Here is a 24,000-nt window from a genome sequence, read left to right as displayed (position 1 = left end):
CATTTTGGGCAAAATGAGACACAGCTTCCTACTGTTTTGTTATAGTTTTGTTAACACACAACTGAGGAGGATCAGAAGTGTCTTGTGAAAAGACTTGTACTCTTTCTGCAAGAATATCCCCCTTTCCCCCAAACAGATGCAGACTATGGACTTTATCATCTAATCTATTGGTGGTCAACCATGTGAATGGTGGGTGACCAAGACCCATAAGTCTGCAGACTGGAAGCAGTGCAATCAGTAGCTGAAATTAAGAGTCACCCAGGTGTGTCTCTTTTGATGTATGAAAGCAATTGTTCTTCAGCCTACCACAGGCAAGAGTGTCATTTGACAAATGTAAACACAGCCATGGCTCAATATTAGCTTCCTTCTGCACATAGAAAACCAGTGCAAACCTAGAGGGTGTGGATGAAACACCAACAGCACAATCCTATGTAGCCATACTCAGAAAGAAGTCCTATTATATTCAGTGGGACTTACTCCCAGGTAAGTGTGTATAAGATTGCAGGCTAAAGTTTTATCTGAACAGATTTATGTGTAATTAGGTATGTGTGACTAAGTAGGGGCAATCTCAGGAAAAACCAGGAGTGATTGTCTTCCCCTGATCACATAGTTGGCATGGTCACAGATGTCAATTTGCTGCCACACATCAAAACTGGCACAAATATTATCCAGTTTTTTGTTTGTTTGGGTGGTGGTGGGGAAATATGTAAACACAATCTTTAATCATTATCCATCTCTAAACCCCCTTGAGGTTAGAATGTTGCTTTTCCACACATTTTGTGAAATTGGTGGGGATCTTTGCAAACAAGATACTATCAGTACTAAAGATATCAGTACTAAAAGGCAGCCAACTTTTCTATGAAATTCGTTACCTAAGTTGCTGAAGACTTAAAAGGCAGGCTTTCCAAAATATTGTCAGCTTATCATCCTAATGGCACCAGCTATTGTTCCTCGACTGTTCCAGTATTAGGCTACATTGAATAAATAGTTTAACCTCGGCTCTTCAATCAGTTGCTTGCAAAATGTTTCGACTCTGTGATTCACTTGTGAGGGCTGATGAATTTATTGAGCTCCTTTTCAGTATCTTGTTTATTATGTCCTTCCATGTCTTCTTGTACTGGTGTCGTAACAAAGAGTACACAAAGGGATCTGAAACAGCTTTGCTATAAGCCAGACACTTGGAAATAACTCCCCAGTGTGCGTTGATGGGGACTATGGATGATAATTCTACCAGTCTGTTAAGAAAAGAGTAAATATGATTGTCAGATAAACATATAAGGACTAGAACCTCCTAATTAGACCCAAATTCAAACATTCTATTCCCACCAGCAGTAAAGCCTCTGAGAATACTACAATTGTCGACAGCTATTGCTTATCCACAGCATCTGGTAAATAATAATAATAATAATAATAATAATAATAATAATAATTTACTACTTATACCCTGCCTATCTGGTCGGGCCTCTCCAGCCACTCTGGGCGGCTTCCAAGAGGATATGAAAAGCACAATAAAAGATCAAACATTTAAAACTTCCCTAAACAAGGCTGCCTTCAGATGTCTTCTATAAGTCAGGTAGTTGTTTATTTCCTTGACATCTGGTGGAAGGGCGTTCCACACGGTTGGCATCACTACCGAGAAGGCCCTTTGCCTGGTTCCCTGTAATCTCACTTCTCACAGGGAGGGAACCACCAGAAGGCCCTCGGAGCTGGACCTCAGTGTCTGGGCTGAATGGTGGGGGTGGAGGTATACTGGGCAGAGGGCATTGAGGGGTTTAAGGGTCAGCACCAGCACTTTGAATTGTGCTCGGAAACGTACTGGGAGCCAATGTAGGTCTTTCAGGACTGGTGTTATATGGTCTCGGCAGCCACTCCCAGTCACCAGTCTAGCTAAATTGCTTCTGAAAATACAGGAGACACCCCCAATGTGGTGCCCTCTGGGTGCTTTGGACTACAATTCCCTTAATCCCTGACTATTTGCCATACTGACTGGGTTTTGATGCGACTCGTGGTCCAAAACAACTGGAGGACATGAGGTTGTGGAAAGCTGACATTTAGGTTCCCATTTAGTTAACTTGACTGCATATGTACAGATGCAAAAAAACACCCATACTTTTATATCTGAATACCTATATCACCAACATGATATAGTTAGCACATACAAACATATGGTGCTTATTGTCTCCGTATCTACTCAAGTACACAATTGCAGAGGAAAACCATACTGGGGACTGGCCATTTTAAGGGAGATAGTTGCAGCCATCTCTATAAATGTACCTTTCCTTATTTCAAGAAAAAGATTATCCAGAGAAATGGGTATAGCTGACTCAATTGCATTTGAAATAATTCCCATGTGAAGGAGCACATTTATTATTCATTTAAAATATGCTGCTTATCTTTGTAAAACCAAGACAGCTTCAGTTAATTAAAACACTATACAAGATACCAAAAACGTATAATAAAAATGAGACTAAAACAAAACAATTTCTGTGGGAGATGGGGGGGGGGGAAATGTTTTTGCTTGTCTCTGAAAAGGCAAGCTAGCACAAAGAGCAGTGAATTTCAGAAATGGTATTTTGAAACTGCAATTTTCAAAATTGCAATTTTCAGGATTGGCTTCAGGACTTGTGGGGAAGCAGGTATTTGAAATGCGCCACCTCCTATTAATAATTCCTGTGAGATCCCCATAGCAATGTTGTCTCAAGGAATAATTCTGGGGACCCTCTGAACTGGACAATGCTCTCTATCCTGGGCTGACCTAGTGAATTGCTGAAGTGTGCAATTGCTTACAGCAACTACAGTTACCAGATACAAACAAGGGCAGGGTTCTGCTGTTTTAATAGTTTGTATGGCAAGGTACACCTGTTAAAATTCCTTCTTTTTCCCAAGCATTAAAGGGGTGGGAACATGTGTCATTAATTCGGCCTTCCCGGGGGCCAGTTGTTAGACTGGTCCCACAGGCCAAATATGCGATTGCTCTCACAAACGTGATGAACAACACACAAGTCAGTAAATAAGGCTTAACTGCTTTATTTACATATAAACAAACTGGGAGCTCTACATCATGGCTCCCTCTCTCTGGCATCACAGCCAGTAAAGAGAAAGAACAAAGGGACAACAGTCCCACGTAGTACAGCAAGATAAACATCCTGTCTACGTCACTTCCACTCTGTGGGAATGAAAACACATACAGTCATATGATACACAATAACCCTATGACTGCAGACGGGGAATAAATCCCAACAATATAATATAAACTGAGAGTTGGGAGGAGAGATGAAAAGAGGCCATTTTTGAACCCTTTAGGATCCTTCTCCCCCCCCCACAGATGTTGCACCTGTGTAGGGAAGGGTCGTGCCCTAGGTGAGCACCAGTCCCCTTGCACACCATTACTGCTAGTGCAGAGGTAAATCGGAATGGACACATGAGCTGAGCTTATTTATAGGCACTCTTACCCAAGGGGAACGTTGGAAGGTAATGGTATACTATTGATTTTAAGTGAACAATTAGTTCCACTTTCTTATAATTACTTTCTGTCAGATTCCAGATGGGTTTTTTCTGTCACATGCTACGAGTGCCACTCTTGTGTGTAAGATCTCCATTAAGAAGCATTTCAATTTATGCAGGCCGTTCTGTGGTTGTTTTTTTCCTAGAAAGGCTTTCACTGAATAGGTTAAAGAAGTCACAATGTAGGAAAAAGCATAATTCATACTCTCATTGCTATCTGAATACTTTCCCTGCTCGAAAGGTAGAGTTATTGATATTCTGATGGAAGTTGATGAAAGCTCTGTGAATACCCTGAAACACTAAGATGCAAAGTGGTTTGTATCTTACTTCCTATCAATCAATGTTATGAATTCCAACTAACCTTTTATAAAAGAACATTGAGAAGAAATGGCCTTCAAAGGGGAGGGGGAGTTTAGACACTTATTACTACATTTCCTTGAGTGCCCTGCCTTTCCCCTCAAATTTTCATAGCATACAACACTTGGAAATACAACTAATAATGTTTTTATTTTTTAAATTGTGTCTGTGTCCTATATCCCACTGGATATAATTTATATATTTGCACTCTAACTGAGATAATTAGCTCTATGTGCACAAGCATATGCTCATGGACGTAAATTACAGTAGATGCTTATCCAAATGCAGGTGTCATTTATGGAACCAGGCACAGTGTGCCCAAGCCATCAGGATGGGGAGAGGGAATGAGAAATAAAGAGAAATAATGACAAGGGATTACAAGCACGGGATCAAAATGGCCCTAACATTGTTGATTACAGATATCAGTAGGTTTTGGAATAAGCATTGGGTGTATATCCTGAACCAGCTAACCCACTTGTTGGGCGATTTTCCTTCAGGGTCAATCCCTATGATGCTAATCAATTCTATGTAATCCCTCTGGAACGCAAATTTGGGTAGTTCTATGGTTCTATGGACGCGGGTGGTGCTGTGGGTTAAACCACTAAGCCTAGGGCTTGCTGATCAGAAGGTCGGCAGTTCGAATCCCTGCGATGGGGTGAGCTCCCGTTGCTCGGTCCCGGCTCCTGGCAACCTAGCAGTTCGAAAGCACGTCAAAGCGCAAGTAGATAAATAGGTACCACTCTGGCGGGAAGGTAAACGGCGTTTCCGTGTGCTGCTCTGGTTCACCAGAAGCGGCTTTGTCATGCTGGCCACATGACCTGGAAGCTGTACGCCGGCTCCCTCGGCCAATAAAGCGAGATGAGCGCCACAACCCCAGAGTTGGTCACGACTGGACCTAATGGTCAGGGGTCCTTTACCTTTACCTTTATTAGCCCTTGTCTGGGCATTTGGACAGAATCCAGCCCCCTGGACTCTTTTAACCAGGTATCCTGAAACTTTGACCAATGAAATGGGGGTTAATGAAATGGGGCTGAATGAAGCCAGGTTTGGGGAGGCTTCTCCCAGGTCTGCCCTGACCATCCTACCCCTAAACTTGCCTGCAGTTGGGCAATTAAAATTTTAAAGTTTCACTGTGGGGCCTGCCCTCCCATGCGGCCAGTGGAGGAGTTTTGTGGGCTGTCAGCTCTTGCGAGGGCAAGCAGATGCCGCTCTGAAATACCTGCGGCCACACTGGGCCACAACTGCCACACACACACACACACACACACACACAAAACACAAAACACAAAACACAAAACACACACACACTCGTTGGAACTGGTAAGCAGGCTTTATTCATCCTACATTGTTTTCAGTTGGGTGTATGTTCAGATGCACATCAAAATGCACATTTCCATCCATATTCTGATGCAATTAATCCTGTATGACTCCAGCTGAACAACTCCAGCTGAACTGTGAAATATCTCTATTTTCCCCATACATCCATACAAACAGTTTTTATAGCAGTTTTTCAGCTAATAGTAGTTTTGGGGATGGTTCATTGCTCAATGGTAGAGAATCTGCCTAGCATGCAGAGGGTTTTAAGTTCAGTCCCTAGCACAGGCATCCCCAAACTTCGGCCCTCCAGATGTTTTGGACTACAATTCCCATCATCCCTGACCACTGGTCCTGTTAGCTAGGGATCATGGGAGTTGTAGGCCAAAACGTCTGGAGGGCCGCAGTTTGGGGATGCCTGCCCTAGCATCTCCAGGTAGAGCTTTTAAAAATGCTTTTTTTAAAAAAAAAACATTTTGAAAAATACATTGAAATTGCCATAACTCACTGTCGCCATCTAGTGTCTCATTTGTATGTTGCAGTTTACAATGCACTTAAAATGTTTTATTTGCAGCTGTATAGTTGAGTCCTCAATTCTGACACCTCTCGGGTGACTGCCATTTCCATTATAAGAGAACAGGGCAGGCATTGATGGTGAGTTCTGGCACCTCTTTTTCTAGAAAAATGGCACTGCATACATGGATTGGATTTCACTACTAGTAACACTACCTAGTTTGTAAAATCAGTAGAAACTTACATGTGAACTTAAAAGCGGCTGGCATTTAATAAACACTTATTTAATAAGCACTTATTTAATAAGCACTTATTTAATAAACACTGACATTTAACAATGGATTGCACGAGGGCAGTCTTTCACACTAGAATCAATGGACATTGAATGTGGACATATTAACCATATATTGAGTCAGACTGTAAGTTCATCTAACTCAGTATTGTCTATACTGCCTACACCGACTGTCAGTGGCTGTTTAGGGTCTCAGAAAGGGGTCTTTCTTAGCCCAACCTGAAGATACCAAGGATTGAATCTAGATCCTCTTGGGTACAAAGCATTATTATTTATTAAATTGCTTATTAAAGGTGTTAGCTGCTTTATCTTGCCCAAGGCAACCCAAAGCGCTTTCAACCAGACAAGCACATGCCGTATTGCTGAACTACATCCCCCCTGCAAACGTTTGATTTTTATTTAATAAGCACTTCTGAGTATCCATCCATTAAAAAAATGGAAGTGGAAGAAAGGTGAGTGACAAGCTTCCTACAGTCTTGACTTTTATCGGGGCGCTGAACATTGCTGTTAATATCACTCCAAGTTTAATGGGTGCCAAGATATTATCATTTTTTCCATGAAGCACTTGGTCAAAAATAAATCAACACATTCCAAATGTTCAGAGAAGCTAGCATAGCCTTTTAGCTCATTCCCTCTTATGTTGCTTCTGAAGCACAGTAATCCACATTTCAATAATTCATTTCCACCAGGCCAATTTTGAGTGAGGTTTATAAAATGCAGAGGTTTTTTCTCTCCCCCCTTTTTGCTTCTTCCCAGCAACATAGCAACAAAGCAGGGGTTTCTGTGAACCTCTCTGATACTGGATGCAAAATGTTCACAATTCAACAAAGAATTTCATAATATTTATTTGAACTGTGGTGATTATTATTATTATTATTATTATTATTATTATTATTATTATTATTATTACTATTACTACTACTACTACTATTGTCGTTCAAAATTAACATTGTTTTGCATCTTCTAGCATTTACTAATCAGGAATAAGCTGTGAACGACTGGTTTTGTAGCTCCAGGTCTGAAAAGCTGTGATATGACCTGTTTGTGATGAACTTTTCTCATAAGACCGATGCATCTTAAGCATATGGAGAGGCAACCTCAAATGTTGTTCCAAAATGGGGCTATTCTAAATGTTGGGGTGGTGTGCAAAAAAAGGGGGTATCACCAGTTATAGCTGAAGGGGGTGAAGAAACATCTGTGTTTGTATCAAATGCCTCTTGGATATTATCAGGATTAAATTGCCCAAACAGTCTTTTCTGTGCATGGGTTTTGTTTTGTTTTGGAAAAATGTGTTGGGATTACTTTTTTCCACCTCATAATAAACAGATACCAGTGGGTCCTGAATGAAAACCCATGCAGTGAGTTGTTCTCCTATTCAGTATATTCTCTTGCATTACCCCTCCCATTGAGCTTTCTGTCCACCCATCCATCATACACCATAGAACAAGTCATTAGTATTCTGTCACCGCTAAGGGCATTTGGGGCTGTTTTTGTACTTTGGCCAAACTTGGGAGTTTCTTTAAAACTGATGATATTTATGCATGGAGGATGCCATTTTGATAATAAGGACCAGGACTCAGAAAATGCTGGCAGTCCCTTCACTCAGATGCTTACTATAAACTTGGAACATCTGTGTGCATTAATTTAAAGTAGCCACCATGTGTCCCAAAACATCTGCTCTGCATCACACAGCACAACGTACCCACTGAAATCTGCGGACAACATTCTGAATTCTATGTGATCGTCTTTGATGAGAGTCTAACTGTATTTTCCTTAATCCATATCAAAGACTTTCCCACTGGGATGCTGGATTTGATCCCTTTTACTAACAAATCTTTGGCCACAGTGGGGACCATAATATGGGGGCACCTAAGATGGCAACGCTTCTCAGCACAGTGAAAAATGCTTAACATAATTTTGACAAGCAGAAGTTTAATCGTCTGCTGATACAAATAACAGGAGTGCGCTGTGGGCGGAAATGAAAAAAAGGCTAGCTTAAACCTACCTTGTGATTACATACGGTGCAAAACAGAGTATAAAAGTGCCAATGAATGTACTGATCTTCTTGGTTGCTCGTTGTCTCCGCCTCTTCTGTTCTTCTAGGCATCGCTCTCTTACACTGTTTTTTGACATAAACATGAAAGCAAATTATCATTTCAAACAGCATTTCGTCACCTTGACTTAGAAGCCATGCTCAGGCATTTGCCTGAACGTGCACAAAAACAAAGAGTGCTGACACAGTAAAAGGGGCTGAGGGGGAGCAGAGGGGGAGCAAAGAAGAAGAAGAGGAGTTTGGATTTGATATCCAGCTTTATCACTACTCAAAGGAGTCTCAAATCGGCTAGCATTCTCTTTTCCCTTCCTCACCCACAACAAACACTCTGTGAGGTGAGTGAGGCTGAGAGACTTCAGAGAAGTGTGACTAACCGAAGGTCACCCAGCAGCTACATGTGGAGTTGCGGGGTGGTTGCCCAGTGAGACCCTGGATGCTTGCCTTGCACCACGCCAGGGCTCAGTGCTGGGTTATTCACATGGAGGGGGGCTGGGCTCTTCCCTGACAGAGTGCCATTCCATCAGTAAGGGCTGGTGGAATGAGGAACAGAATCCTTGCCCTACTGCCATGCCAACTCTGGTTTCCACCATAGTAGATAAAGATTTGGCCTGATTTTTACCCAATCCTGCATCCTACCTTAGTTATTTCACTGGGTCACAGATTGTGCCTGCCTGAGCAATCCGCCTTTGTGATGGATTGGGCCCTAATGTTGCCAACTACTATGGCAAGTAGCATCCAGGATTTGTAGTGAAATGACACTCAGCTGGGACATAGAAAATGCATTGATAGAAGCCCTTCTGTAGAATTCTGTAGTTTGGGGAAAACTTTCACCTAACTCAAATAGGAGTAACATATTCATCTCTTAATATAAAGCAATGCTTTCAAACTATACCTTTTCAATAAGCAGGCTTCTAGTAAGTAAAGTGAACATTAGACATACTAAGGAAAAGATCATATTTTGAAAATTATTATTACATTCTTATAGTTGTAATTGAATTAACAACATAGGTGAAAGAGTTTTGAAATCTGAATCCCAGAATCATGAAAGGCATCCTGGCTTCTGATTTGACCCTGGAATGTCCCTATTTCCCTATTTCCCCTGCCAGTGCCACCTCCAAGCTCAAGGAGGAGGATGAGCCAGTGGCAGCAGCAGTGGCAGCTGCAAGGAAGCACCCCATGGCCGCCGCTGCCCACCTTCTCTCTTGGACAGCTCACAGTGGCTGCAGGAGAGTGAGAGAGGAGGAAAACAAGCTGTCATTGCCGAGACCCAGCCTCGCATGATGTGCCAGCTCCAGGGGTGGAGGAACAGGGTGCGGGGGGGGGGGTGGCCCGCCCCAGGTGTCACCACTGAGAGGGGTGACAAAATGCCGTGCGGCACTTACTGCGGGACCTGCAGCGCACCCAAGCCATGCATCTCTCCTGGGAGTGATGCAGTGGCTTGGGCGCCTGCAGGTTCCGGGCCGCCCCAAAAGGTCTGCCCACTGCCTCCCTGTCAGCTGTAGGGTCGCTGGGAGGAGGGAGGGAGACTCATCGGAGGCCCTACACGGTGTCCTGCCCTGGCTGGCCCCGCCCCTGAGCACAGGGCACATGTGCCACCCCAGGCGCCCGATCGGCTTGCTCAGGCAGAGAGGTTGCCCTGGGCGGGAAGAAAGGGGAGGGGTTTTTTTCAGGATGGTGTGTTGTTTCCCATTGGTGTGGTGGTGGTGGAAATGCTCTGCAAGGTGAGGGTGAGAAAAAATGGGGGTGTGTGTGGAGGAGGGTCAGTTGCAGGAGTGAGGGATAAATGTCCCTATTTTCATCTGAGGAATGTTGTTGGGTATGCAATGATGGTACCTTTGCATCGAGGGAAAGGGATAAATCGACCTGCCCTACATACTGTGGTTCTCCTCCCCTCATCTCATGACTGCTATTTAAAGAATAAAAACATGCACTTAAAAAACTTACACACATTTAATGTCACGTGAATTTTGGCCTTAACGCAAAGTATTGAATGAGGTTTAGGGTTAAAGATGTGCAGACCATAACCCCAATCAGTCGTATTTTGTGGTGTCCTTGCCTACATGCTTGCTTTGCAGTCTGCAAAATCTGAACATTTATCCAGCTCCCCTCAGGCTCCCATACAGAGCTGGAAGGCTGTGGCCAGGTTGATAGGTTAGAAATTGCACAGGCCTGACAAAAGAAGAGACTTGGCTGTGAACAGAACACTGTGAATTTTGAATACTTAAATAATAAATGATCATATATTATTGTGCTATCCAAATGAACTAGGTTCTTTTAATGCTTTCATTTAATATTTCTGTTAATAATTGCTAACTGAACACTACCATGTCTGACTTCTTTCTTTGGGGTGTTATTTGAAGAGCCATGAGGGGCAAAAACACCTTGGAGATTGAATAGTGTGTATGATTTCTATGTTGCTACATTTGGTGCAGGAATATTATATATACATGGCATGCAATTGGCCCGAGGTGGTCCAGAGTTGAGCCAATTCTGGGCTGTTTTCAGCCATGTGAAAAGCTATTAGGGTCTTAAAATAGCCACGATGTCCTGATAAAACACTTGGCTGAAATCAGTGCTATTTCTGTATGCAGAGTAGAAAGGTAGCTGAAGAGAAACAAGCCTTTTAGTTCATGTTGCCTTTGACATTTAAATAGGGTTAAATGAAACTCTTTAAATCAGTCACACGTACTACATTAGTCATTTCTTTAGGTGTGATGTCATAATGGATTGCTACCCCTGAGCTCCTCCTTTCAGAACATTTTGAGTAGGCTTGCAGGAAGACTGTGGACACTTGCAACATATGTCTGGGCAATGTGTAGGGCCAAAATCTTACTCCGCTGATTAAAGCAAGAAATGTCTACATGACTGATGATGCACATTGATGGAAAGAGGTAGAAATATATATGCTATGCTTATTATTCTCAAGCCAGTCTCCATGCAACAGATAATTTAACAGATCACATTTTGCCTGATTGGCGTAGTTTTTTTTTTTAAATAAGCTGGAACAGACTTGTTAATTTTGGGTAAATTACGATTGCTTGGGCCAGGTTTAAGAGCAGGTGACCCAGGCGTTACCTGTTTCAGAATATGACTCCTGTAAATGTACTGTATATTCCTGCATATAAGACTACTTTTTAACCCAGGAAAATCTTCTCAAAAGTCAGGGGTTGTCTTATACGCGGGGTCGTATTTCTTATACGGCGAGTATATCCCAAACTCTATATTTTAACTGGCAAAGTTGGGGGTTGCCTTATACGCCGGAATATACGGGTATATGCTCCTGAAAGGGAGACATTATGGATCTGGGGACATGCCTACATAGAGGATTTGGTTCGCTATTTACTATTTTGTCCATGCTGTGTTTCAAAGCAAATGTGTGCCTGCAATATTGACTGGGTGGATATAGTAGTTCACAGCCTGAGGAATCTGAGCATAGATCTTGCCAAACTGCCTTATTTGCAAGCATCTTGCCCATAGCTATCCCATGAGCCCTTGCAAAGGGAAGGGAAAGGGTATATAAGGCTGCTTCCTATGGTGCTCAGGGCCATGTTGGCTTGAGAGCTTCCCGCCCACCTACCCTCGGGCTAGAGCCTTCCCTGAGCTATTTTGGGTCGCTGGTTGTCAGGGCCAGAAAGGATTTGTTTCCCCTCTCAACCTGATTGGCACCCCCATGCTTGGTTTTGGGTATCTACTTAGTTGGAATCTGCACCTTGGTCGCCCAGTGAGACCTGGCTTTTTTGGCTTGCATTTTATGCAAGGTTCAGCACTGGCCAACTCCCATGGAATGGGCTTAGGGCAGTGGAAGCCTAGCAGACCCATCAATATGGGGTTTGTGGAATGATGAACCCGTCCTGGCCCTCAATGCCATGCCAACCCATGCCTGATGCAGCAGACTCATCTTATGTTCTTACGACTTCTTATGGGAAATACCAGAGATTGCATGATCTCCAATGCACTTTCGGTGAGTGCAGCAGCTCCCATCCCTACACCAGCAGAACCCTGTGAAGGTGCCCTCCACTAACTCCAAGCAGCTGTACAGATCAGGGCTTAGGGTTGCTCTGCACCTCTAAATAGTGATGCAACCATTTTCATTTTTTCCTGCATCTCCTTGAATGCTATCCTTGAAATCTATGCTGCATAAATGTGCAAAGGGGGTAAGGGTCATAGACTTTCCTTTTTAGGCCTGGAATAGTTTGAGATGGTATCATCTCTTGGACCAATAGGTTTGTGTAACAAAAATAAAACAAACCTTTGAGATGGTCACAGATTTCTTTTTTCCTGTCTAAAATAGGAAGTACAAAATGCAAAAGAGCTGTAGTGGCAGCCGGGGTCACTTGGCTAGCAGCAGCACACTGAAAACTCAGATAAATGAAGTTAGTTCAAGAAGGAGGCTGCAAGATCATGGCAATTAGCATCCATGTTTTGCTCCTCAGATTGGCTAGAGAACATAATCCTGTTAATATGTGATATTTCTTTCCTTTTGCTCTGCTCAAGCTGCACAAAATGCCTGTATTTTGGCAGTGCCGTAAACTTAACTAGAACAAGAAAAAGAAAACCACACGAGTGTTAATTGGATAGCCAAGTCTTTGCAGGTGTTTTCCTTGCAAGAACATGTTTAAATATTGTGGAATTGGTTGGCTTCAACACCCAGCTAGAGCTACTGTAATATGTTCTCTGTGGGCCTGCTCTTTAAGACAGCTTGTAAACTACTGGTGGAAAGCAAGACAAGGCTCCGGTACCTTTCATAGTTGCGTAGCACAAGGAATTTCATCAGGTGTAATGCAAGTGCCTTGTTGAACAAAAATGAGAGTATACATGGTGAAGAAGCCTGCATGTGGCTGCTTTGTCTTCAGCTAGCTTTTATGTATGAGAGGTTGTTTAACACAGGAACCGCACCACTTCCAGCACCCATGAAGGCTTTCATGGGTGCCTCGGGGCAAGTGCCTCAGACCCAGGACTCAACTACACAGCAAGCAAATAAAACGTTTTAGATGTGTTGTAAAGTGCAATGTGCAAATGTGACCCTAGATGGCAAAAGTGAGCTATGCAAAATTCAATGTATTTTTCAAAATGTTTTTTTTTTAAAAAAAAGCATTTTCACAGTGTTCAGATCAACTGTTAGTTCTCTGTTTCATATTATGAATGAATTTAGTTCTCTGTCTTCTGGTAAAACTAAATCCTCAACTTGTCTCATTTGGCCAGCTAGAAAGTTCATTAGCAGGAGATAACCAGTAATTGCTCTGTTTCATGAACTACTTCTAGCAAGAATATTCTGAGTTTTGTACGCAGCTCTAGCATTACATCTCCAGCATAAATTCTCTGGGCATCTAATGGAGTTCTATAAAGTAATCTTTACAGCTGCATTGGAACTATTTTTGTTTGTTTATACATATGGATTATTTTGTTTGTTTGTTTGTTTGCTTATTATTATTTATTATTATTCTTACATATAGATTATTTAGTTAGTCTGTTTTTAATTGTTTCTATACTTTTCTTGTTTTGTAACAGTTTTATTCCCTTGTTTCTTTTATAATGATATATTTTATTTTTGTAACCTGCTCTGGGATCTTATGGTTAAGGGTGGTAAGAAATCAAAAGGTAAAAAAATAAAAAAGAACACAGGAATATAAGAAGAACCTGCTGTGTCCGTCCAAAGACCCATTTAGTCCAGCACTCTGTTCTTACAGTGGCCAACCAAGATATCCATGGGAAGAAACTTTCAGGCAGCAGACTTTCCCAACCCTATACAGAGACATCACAAAATTGAACCTAGTATCTAGTCATACACAAAACATGTCCTCTACTACTGAGCCATAGCCCTTCTCTGAAGCTCACTGCGTTTCAACATTACCCAAGTTCTTTTCCAGACAAATTGGAAGAGCCCAGGATCTTTATCCTTGAACCGTTCTGAAGGCTTTGAAAAGCTATCTCCTTCTGGTTTCTTCCATTCATTCTTTATACCCACCCCTAAGTTGTACCCCTTAGCATTGGGGCACAAAGCATCTGCAGGGGCAAAATAAGAGGGTAGGTAAAGTCTAGCTCCAACAGGTTCTCCTGCTTAGATTTCTTTGAAAAAAGAAGAAAGAAAATGCAAAATCTAACAGTTTAGCAAAATTGAGTAACTCCATAATATTGTGGGGTGTGTGTGTGTGTGTGTGTGTGTGTGTGTAAAAGACCAGATTGAAACAAATTCCAGGGGAAGTAGATGCCCACCACCCATGGAGGACCCCCACAAGTGAGCTTCTCCACACCATCAGATTTTGCTCAGATGCAAATCTAATAGATTCAAACTATTGCTTTATTTAAATACAGCAGAACTTCTACTGTTCAAAACCATGTTTATCTGAATTCATGGTGCTCCTTATGTATAATCCCTATAATTAGCTGTCTATACAGTTCTGTGCCTGCATGTTCCTGTGAAATCAAAGCTCCCGTTTGAACAAACTTTAGATAGTGTTATTGACCGCCTCCCAAATCATATGGAGAAGGAAGTCTGTCTTATACTGCAAAATGTCAATGATCCAATCCAACCTAAATCCAGAAGGAGTTTTTTCTTTCTCAGTTATATCATTTATATACTTTGTTCTCACTTCCCTTCAAGGTGTGGACTGAAAATGTGCTTAAGAGGCACAGAAATGCTGTGAAATATGATTGGTGATGAAAAACATATGGATTTCAGTGGCATTTATGCCACCACATAACAAAAAAGGTTAGTCCTACTGATCAGCTTTGATTTAAGCTTCATAATGTGGAGGGGGGCTGGAAGGTGGAGACAACTAGTGCTTTTTCTAGGGGTACAAGGGGGTATGCATACCCCTAAACATTTTGTGAATCTAAGTTTGGCCTCATTGAGGAGCAGTATTTCAATATAAGTAGGAAAATGAGAGTACCCCTAAACTTTTTTTTAAGAAAAAAAGCACTGGAGACAACCCAAGTCTATTTAAACCCCAACTGTCCTAACTTGCTAGCTTGGTGAATTGAGCACTGGAAAGCAAAAATAAGGGCATAATCCTCTAAGACTTGTGTAGGTGGGCCCATACACACTGATGAGCACTGAGGCTTTGTTGACTTTTATACAGCATGGGCTATGGAGTCATGCATTCAGAGAACAACTAACCTGCTTATCCTTAATGTGATCACTAAAGACCCCATGCTATGGCTGAGGAAGACCATAAGTAAGGCTTCACTCATCTGGTGCCTTCTATATGTTTTGGGCTCCAACAACCATCAGCCCCAGCCAGCATGGCCACTGGGCAGGGATGATGGGAGTTGTAGTCCCTAATGTCTGGTGGGCACTAGGCTGGAAAGAAGAAGAGTTTGTATTTGATATCCCGCTTTATCACTACCCGAAGGAGTCTCAAAGCGGCTAACAATCTCCTTTCCCCTCCTCCCCCACAACAGACACCCTGTGAGGTGGGTGGGGCTGAGAGACTTCGGAGAAGTGTGACTAGCCCAAGGTCACCCAGCAGCTGCATGTGGAAGAGCAGAGACACGAACCCGGTTCACCAGATTACGAGTCTACCGCTCTTAACCACTACACCACACTGGCTCTCAGTGTGATATAAGGGTTGATATAAGAGTTTTTGATACGGTGATGCCGTGGAGCTTAGCTGCAAAGCTACAAGTGAGAGAGATCTGAGTTTGGAAAGTCAGAAGGATCAGTTTTATTCCATTTCCCTCTGACCATAAACCAAAGAGTGGGAGACAGAGGTGTTGAGTGAACCTTAGAGCTGCCTGAGTCCTTCCATATGCCTCCCAGTCATACTAAATGAAACTCCTTTGACCATTCCAATTTAAGGCACCATAAGGCATCTTCCTACTTAACATTGCTCAACTGCCGGTTGCTGCAGAGCCCTAAACAAAAGGCTTGTAAATGACTCTGCACCATGATGTACAACCAATTCTGGAGGCGGGGCAGGGGGAGACATATCCTGACATCTGGCATAACATCATTCATTCTGGCTGCACAAATTTGGTCAATGATTCCTTTATAAAAATGACTTTTGGGGAGGATTTACAACTTACCTTAGGTGTTATTCAGGGAGTCTGGTATTACAGAAAGACTATAATTAAGGACATTTACGGTGATATAGTGCATATTAGCCTCTCATATTAACAAGAGAAGGAATATAAAATTTATAACACCTGGAATTAACCATGGTTACCAGAAGTCACACTTTGAGCTAAATGCTACGCTTCAAAAATAAACTCCTATAATCCATGTAAAAATAAGACCCACTAGGAAATTAACATAAGGAATGATTTGGTTTTTCAGAGACTTGATTATTTACCCCTTTGCTCTATCCAGCTCTATTTTCAAGCTAAATGAAATATATATCAAATATCAGTGAATGTATTTGATATATATTTGATATCAGCTCCTTAAAAAGTACAATCTGATCTGCATTTACTCAAAAATAAGCTCCTCTCTTCCTCTAGTGCAGCCAGAGGGGGGAATTTAGAAGCTTACACTCTAGACTAGATGCACCTATGCGCTATTTCTGAATCCAAGCAAACTGCAGTTTGTCCTATGGTTAGTTGAAACATGCTATTGTCCTGATTTAAATTGGCAGCTGCTTTTAGCCACAGTGGAGGGCGAAGACAGGCGCTCATATTAATTTGTACCTTTCATTCCCCCTCCCTCAGTGAGGCTAATAGTGATTTAAACTGGAGAAATGACCCTGAAGGGATGGGTACAACTACCCCCTGCTGTGCCACGGAGTTTGTATCTCACCTCTGCCCTTTTAAGCCCCCACAGCTATTTCCAAGTAAATTTGAATCCATTGACAGGTCTGCAATGCCATGCATAGATGGGCCATAAGATATTGAGCTATGGATAACACCTCTGCCACAAACTTACTACTCAGACTTAGGTAAACCGCTGCCGCTCAACCAGGGGATATGGGGGTGATTATGCTGGTCTGCCTTACTAGGCTGATATTAAGGTTATGAAGTAATGTTTTGAAGGCTTTTGAGCTCTAAAGTGTTATATGAATACTATTGCCTTCTATTTCTTTTATCTGACTGTGCACTCTCTCTTTTTTTTTTTACTTTCTTGAGACCACACTGATTCCATTATTAATATTATTTTTATATATGAACATGAAGAAACCTGCTAGATCAGGTCAAAAGCCTCTCTGGTTCAGCATTCTGTTTCTTACAGATGCCAACCAGATGTTCTTAGTAGCCCAAAGTTGAAAATGAGCACAGTTGCTCTCTGCACACTCATGATTACCAGCTACTGGTATCCAGAGATACACTGCCTCTCACAGTGGAGATAATATAGCCATTATGACTAGTAGCCATTGGTAGCTTTATCCCCTATCAATTTCCTGAATCCACCTTTAATGCAAATCTAAGTTAGTGGACTTGCCTACTTCATGTGATAGTTTAACCATGTGCTAGTTGAAGAAGTACTTCCTTCTGTCCATGCCAAATCCCCCATAATTCATGTTCAGTGGATGACCCCAGGTTCTAGTACAGTGTTTCTCAACCAGTGTGCCTCCAGATGTTTTGGGACTACAACTCCCATCATTCCTGACCACTGGTCTTGCTAGCTAGGGATGATGGGAGTTGTAGTCCCAAAACATCTGGAGGCACACTGGTTGAGAAACACTGTTCTAGTATTATGAAAGAATGATAAATACTTATCTCTATTCACTTTCTCTATACCTTCACTGTATAGGTTTCAGCGCCTGCTGAATAAATTCTTATTTAAGCAAGCCTATTCAGATGTTTCAAAAGTTTGTATGAGTTTATTTAATAAAATTAGTCTACTGTATCCTGGTTTTAACTTTCTGTATGCTTTAAATTAGGGCTGTATTCTTTTTTAGTGATAGTTTTATTGTTTCGACTTATTGTGCACTGCTTTGAGGTCTTTTATTTTGTACAATCAAGTGGTATGTAAATTTTATGAAATAAAAAGAAAAGAAAATAGCATGCAAAATTATATATATTCCCATCAAGTCCTTGCCTCCCTGCCTCCTCTCACATGACCAGCTGCTATTACTCACAGTGAAGGGGAAAGATAGGCAGCTACATTACTTTGTTCCTGTCTTCCACAGGTTCTAAATGATCGAAATTTAACTCAGCCTTTTTATGAAGCCACCATACCACATTACTATTGCCTCATCAATGTATAGATACAGAGTGGGGGGTTGGGGAGAGAGAGAGAGAGAAATTATGAGTAGTTGCATAGCTGGGACCTTCATTAAACCCATCTCTCTTTCCTATATTCTTCCGGTGAGGTTTTGTTTTTTGCCATACATTCTCAGTCACACCAGAATCTTTTTTTCTCCCTATCATATACTTGGTTACACTTCTCCCTTCTTTTTTTCTCCCCCAACTGAAAATCTCAACAAACTCATTGTACCTTCATCTCCCACAAGCAAAATCTACTCTAGCAAAGTCAGTCAGATGACATTCCACCTGTCAAATCTTCTCACATCTGCTTTCTAAACCTCCACTACAAAGATCCCCTGGTTATATTTCTTCTTCATTCTCTGTGACATTCCCTTTTGTACCTCCCCCTAGTTATCCCTCCCCATCCTAGTCACTGCTTGCTTCCCCTCCCCTCCCTTGTCTTGAGACTCCCATACCTAGAAAATATGGGTTGATTTAAGGTCTCTCGAGCAAGTCTCGAGTCTCCTTTGTTTGTCAGTACTAATTTGAATCTCAATGCTATTTTGGATGTATTTGTACCTAGTTGGCTGCTCATGCTTATTTTGGAAATATTATTTCTCTGGGCATCCTTCCTTCAAGGAAAATAAAGTTATTGACTCCAAAGTGACATTCACAAAGTCACAGAAAGCAGAATGGTATTCAGTGTGCTATCTCCCCACTGCATAGTTTTAAGGAACACAAGGAATTTCAGCCTGAACCAGTTCATCGAACACCCATGGATGTTACTGATTAACTTTAATGAACCGGCATGTTCATGGTAAGTGAAAACAGCAAAGATTCCAACACACCACCTGAAAGGAGATGCATGGATCTGCAAACCTTTTGATTCCACTAGAACCCTCAAACACACCCAAGGATTCCTGGATGACATATTTTTCTCTTTGCAGGATATAATTGGCAATTAATTTTGTAGCTACAAGGAGACCTGAGAATATAAGCATGCAGATTAGAAATAGGCAAGTGCTACATTTAAAAATAATGAAATACAGACGGATGGCAATTGAGTCTGATAATGAACATAATCTTGCCTCTCCGCAGGTATCCTCAGAAGTGTGTGCCCTTGGCAGGCAAGGGCACAGGTATCTCCTTACCTGGGATGGATGTCCACCAGCAGCACGAGGGTCTGCATAGTGATCACGTCAATCCTTTTACAGTGAAAGCGTGCCACCTTCAGCACTTTTAGATATGTGAAACACAAGACAACGAGGGAGAGGAGGAAGCTGAGAGAATGAAAGACCCCTGTGAAAACCACAAACTGTGTCCTGTCCTCCAGCTTCTTGTTGTAGAGGGTGCAGGAGGCATAAAGGTGATGGAAACCCACCCAAGACAGAGAAGTTGCCACTATAGGAAAAGACACAGAATGCAACCATGTATAGCTCAGTATGAGAGCAGCATCTCTGTAACGCATCTTGGAATGGTAGTTGAGAGGAAACACCACCGCTATCCACCTGTCTATGCTTAGGGCTGCCATGCTCAGCATGGAGCTGGTGGTCAGGAAAGTCTCTAGAAAGCCCACGATGTGGCAGAGCTGGTCTCCTCCAGGCGGCTTCTTGTAAATGATCCCAGCCAGGGTCAGGGGCATGTTCAAAACAGTCATCAACAAGTTGCAGAAGGTCAGGTTGAGGATAAACAATCCCGGGACTTGCTTGCGGATGTCTGCGCTGTACAGAAAGCAGATCAGCACCAGCACGTTGGACAGCAGCGAGACAAGGATGAGTACCACAATCAAGAAAGCCAGGATCACTTCCCAAATGTTCATGGTGCCTCCATTCACAGGAGGAACATTTCCAAAACTGCACCCAGCTGGCATCCAGAAAACATGGTGTGAGGCACTCTCACACCCTCCTCCTCCTCCCCAGCCTGCTCACACTCCTGCATGCCCTCAGTATTTTTAGAAGAGCTGCAGTTTTTTCCTCTCTGCTGTTGCTGCTACTGCTGCTGCTGCTGCTTCTTTCCACGTCAACGCTTTTTAGAGACATGCACAAAAAGCATTGGGGATGCCTATCAAACTATGAGGAGGGTTTTAAAAAATATGTATCTCAGCAGCACCAAGCCACAGTCTCCTTCTAAAGAAAGCAGGATGTTCACAGGAGGCAGTTCGTCCGAGATCCCTGATTATTGGTTCTAAAGCTTTCCAGCAATTCAACCAGTGTATTTATTCTCTTTACCTCTTTTCCTCTCTCTCTCTCTTGCTCTCTCCACGCTCTCTCTCCCCCTCCCACCTACACGCTTCCAGGCTGACTAACCTGCTTTTATGATCACAGATAAATCCCCCATTAATGGATTAACACATGCACACTGCTGGTGATTTGCTGGTGTGATTGACATACCAGCTTCCTTTTCCTTTCCCCCTTTGCATCCCTCAGATGATATCCCCCTGATATCTGGGGATCTTGGAGAATCTGAAAAGAAATCCCAACCACCCATGCAATATCTTTAGCAGTTACTTTTCAAACAACAGATGCTAAAATCCCATCTTTCAGCCTTTTAAAAAATAAATAAAAATATTTCACTACATCCATAACAGGAATGGGTCTCCTTTTATTTATGTTGACTAGCTTAGCTCCGGAGGATGGTGTTATTTTATCTTATTCATTTATGTTTTCGGGATTTCAGTTCTGTGACTTTGAAAGTTTTCTAAGACTCCTTTATAGAATGAATGAAAGAAAACACAACTATTCAGAGAATAAATATACTTTCTTTGTAACTCCCCAGCCCAGCCCAAAGTCTGAAATAAAGAGAATCCATTTACAATCCTCATAAAGACATGCAGATTAATATGTATTTGCTTTATTTGCACGTATGAATGGTTTCACAGAAATCAGCATCTTTTGTGAAGGACTGTGGTTATGGAAGAGATAAAAGAATGTCGTGTTTGAGGGAAGAGAAGAAAAAGAAGATACAAGTGCATAAGGTGAGGGGAACATCAAAAACATTGGGGAAGGAAAGAGGATATAGGGTTGATTCCTAGCCTCCACCATCCACACTTCTGGAAGTCCTGTTGAAAGTCTCCTGTTGACTCACACTCTAGTCAATATTATGTGGTCCATAACATTGTTTTGCAGACATAAAAGGGACTAGCATCTTGATTTTTAAAAACTCCATATTTTGCAACTTTCACAGCTTCTCCAGGTATCTGTGCTATTGGACAAGACTTCAGCTCCTATTAATGAACTGGTTTGGGGGTGAAAAGGTCTCCTCCAGTTCATAATGGTTTTAAACATTCAGAATTTCAAAGGAGTAAATTATGTTTCTTCTCCCAAAATCATCAGCCTACATTTACTACGAAAAGTTGGAGCTCTCTACTTGAAACAGATGCCTGCCAATTAACTATCCCTGAATCATATTCAGGCTTGTCTCATATCACATTGTGCAGCAGAGCTTTGTTTTTGAGCAAATCAGAGCAATAAATTCTCCAGATCCAGCTGAATCTAAATATCTTCCCTGTTTTCCGAGGATGTGCAGAGACAGGTGTGTAGAGACAGGCCAGCGATATCAGGAAGGTTTAGGAGATATAATAAGGCATTCTGCTTTTGATATATTGATAGGCTAATGAGAGCACATCCAGGCAAAAATGCCTGTGAGACGGGGAAAAGGGCAGAAGCTGACAGAGAATGGAATCTTCACAGAATCACCAAATTGTAGAGTTGGAAGAGACTACAAGGATCATCTAGTCCAACCCCTTACAATACAGGGATCTTTTTGCCCAATGTGGGACTCGAACCCATTATCCTGAGATTAAGCACCTCATGCTCTATCAGCTGAACCATCTATAGGTAATAACTATCCTCATTCACCACAAAGAAAGCCATGGTGCCATGGGAGCGCTTGTTGTCATTATATGGCTGTGTACTGGGTTAAAATGCAGCAAGGTCACTCTTTTTCCAATTCAAATTAAAGCTCGTTTTTTTGGGGGGGGAGCAATGTTGTGTGGTGGGTGCAGATTTTGCCTAATGTGGTTTGCACACCGCTTCCCGAACCAGTGGTGGGCATGCGCTGGATGCAGAGTAAATGGGAGTATAATAGCCCTTGTGTGAAATATTGTATTTTGTGAGAGAGAGGTGAGAGTGGGGAGAGGGGCTGGAAACTGTATGTAGGTGTGAGAAATCCCATTCACACATTCTGAAACCGTATGCAGCGAATGAGTGAAAACATGCTCTGCTTGTAAGCATCATTTATATACACACGTAAAGAACCCCTGTGGACACAGGGCTGATGGAGGGGCAAACTTGTGGGTAGCGACAGTATGCATGATCCTGCTCTGGCTTCCATGCATTCGATTACAGACTTGTGAAAAACAAGAGCAGTAGCAAGCCTGGATAGTGAAAACTGTGGATTGGGTGAAGGTTTTGTATGTTTGAGCAGAGTAGCAGAAAAAAAGAAGCCATGGGCAAGCCATTTTGGAAGGTTTAGCCGAAGGCTGGATGCAACCATTGTTTCAAAAGTAATAAAATGCATGACTCTCTTGAAGCTTCTGTCCTTGTTTTAAGAATGGGAGGAGTGATGGCTTTCCTCACCCGAAGAGCTATCCATTTATTTTTTAAAAAACCCTCAGCCCACTTGCCCCCAAGGCAGAAAGAACAGCAAGGCAGAAAGAATAGCTAGTATTTTACCTTATTATTCATTCTCCCAAATAAGTATACTAATACCCAGGTTTAGATAAGTAAGTTTTGCTTTGTTTCATGAATTATAGAAACTCCACCTTTTTCAGTATATACAGCTGCTGTCTCTAGATGCTCTGCCCTTTCTAAGGGATTTTTCATATATATATATATATATATATATATATATATATATATATATATAGCTTTTAGAGTAGAATGGAGAATCAAATTCATCCTCCAGCAGCAGCAGCAGCAGCAGCCCACACAAATCTTTGACTAGGAAATTGTCTGTGGGTGGATCTGTGGGGGCGGAAGGCACTGCTCTTTCCTGTGGACAGTTTTTATGAACACTTTCTGCGCTTTATTCCATATGACCAATTAGGTGTTGAACTGTGTTCATTTTCAGTTGCACTATGTGCACACACAGCCACTTCAGGCACATTCTTTCAATGGCACACACACACACACACACACACACACACACAAACACACAATTTCTCTCCACATGATGCAGCTATCAGGATTTCTCTTAAGTGCCCAATATTTATATAGTTAGTAATGGAAATATAGGGATTTCAACAACGTAGAAATAAGTATATTTTTTTCCTGAATGTGAATTATATAGCTGCAGACTGTCATTAGGTGTGTGTGTGTGCGCGCGTGCACGGGCGCAAAATCCCAATCATCTGTATGTTTTTTCCATAAGATTTTATTAAAGCTTATCCCCTGTCACACACAAAAAGTGGTGGACCCTCCCAGTCTCTCACCTGGGAGAGCTTCTCTTTTCCTTTCCTGCCTCTCGCTCAGGGTCCTTCCACCCGCCATGTAATCCTTGTGCATGTAATCCTTGGACCCAAATAAAGGCCCAGAGCAGAGGACACCAAAGAAAAAAGAAAGAGAAGAAAGAAAAAAGAAGGGAAAAAATGGACTTCCGATTTTCCATCTCTCAGCTACATTTAAAAAACATTATTCAAAAAAAATCACTCTAGGATGACATCCAAATATTGTTTAACAGAACATAGAACATTTTCCTAATCTTCAGATCCAGAAGTCTTAGATTTGTTCATTTCCCTCTTCACACAAGGGAAGCATTCATGGTTCCAGCACCTCTTTTTCTAGAAAAATAGCATTGATCAGGAAGTCTACATGACATGGAGATTGGAGTGGGACGGAGCTTAAAA

General features: G+C 42.0%; 1 protein-coding gene across 1 annotated transcript; it reads right to left on the bottom strand.

Annotated features, from left to right (window-relative positions):
- Nucleotides 1-1,003: 1,003 nt before the first annotated feature.
- Nucleotides 1,004-20,025, bottom strand: GPR26 (G protein-coupled receptor 26). The gene is made up of 3 exons (XM_035137293.2): nt 19,307-20,025; nt 7,986-8,099; nt 1,004-1,235 (listed from the first exon to the last, which is right to left on the bottom strand). The coding sequence occupies exons 1-3, from the start codon at nt 20,023-20,025 to the stop codon at nt 1,004-1,006; spliced, it is 1,065 nt and encodes a 354-aa protein (XP_034993184.1).
- Between the last annotated feature and the right edge of the window lie 3,975 nt (nt 20,026-24,000).

This window comes from Zootoca vivipara, chromosome 5, assembly GCF_963506605.1.
Source record: "Zootoca vivipara chromosome 5, rZooViv1.1, whole genome shotgun sequence".
Lineage (NCBI taxonomy): Eukaryota > Metazoa > Chordata > Lepidosauria > Squamata > Lacertidae > Zootoca > Zootoca vivipara.
This window is presented reverse-complemented; position numbering and strand designations above follow the sequence as displayed.

Excerpts from the sequence above, each read along its gene's own strand:
- GPR26 (XM_035137293.2), bottom strand. The coding sequence starts at position 20,025 with ATGCCAGCTGGGTGCAGTTTTGGAAATGTTCCTCCTGTGAATGGAGGC. Across the intron at positions 8,100-19,306 it reads CTGGTGGACATCCATCCCAG|TGTAAGAGAGCGATGCCTAG; the intron begins GTAAGGAGATAC and ends GTCAAAAAACAG. Across the intron at positions 1,236-7,985 it reads GCACCGTATGTAATCACAAG|ACTGGTAGAATTATCATCCA; the intron begins GTAGGTTTAAGC and ends TTTTCTTAACAG.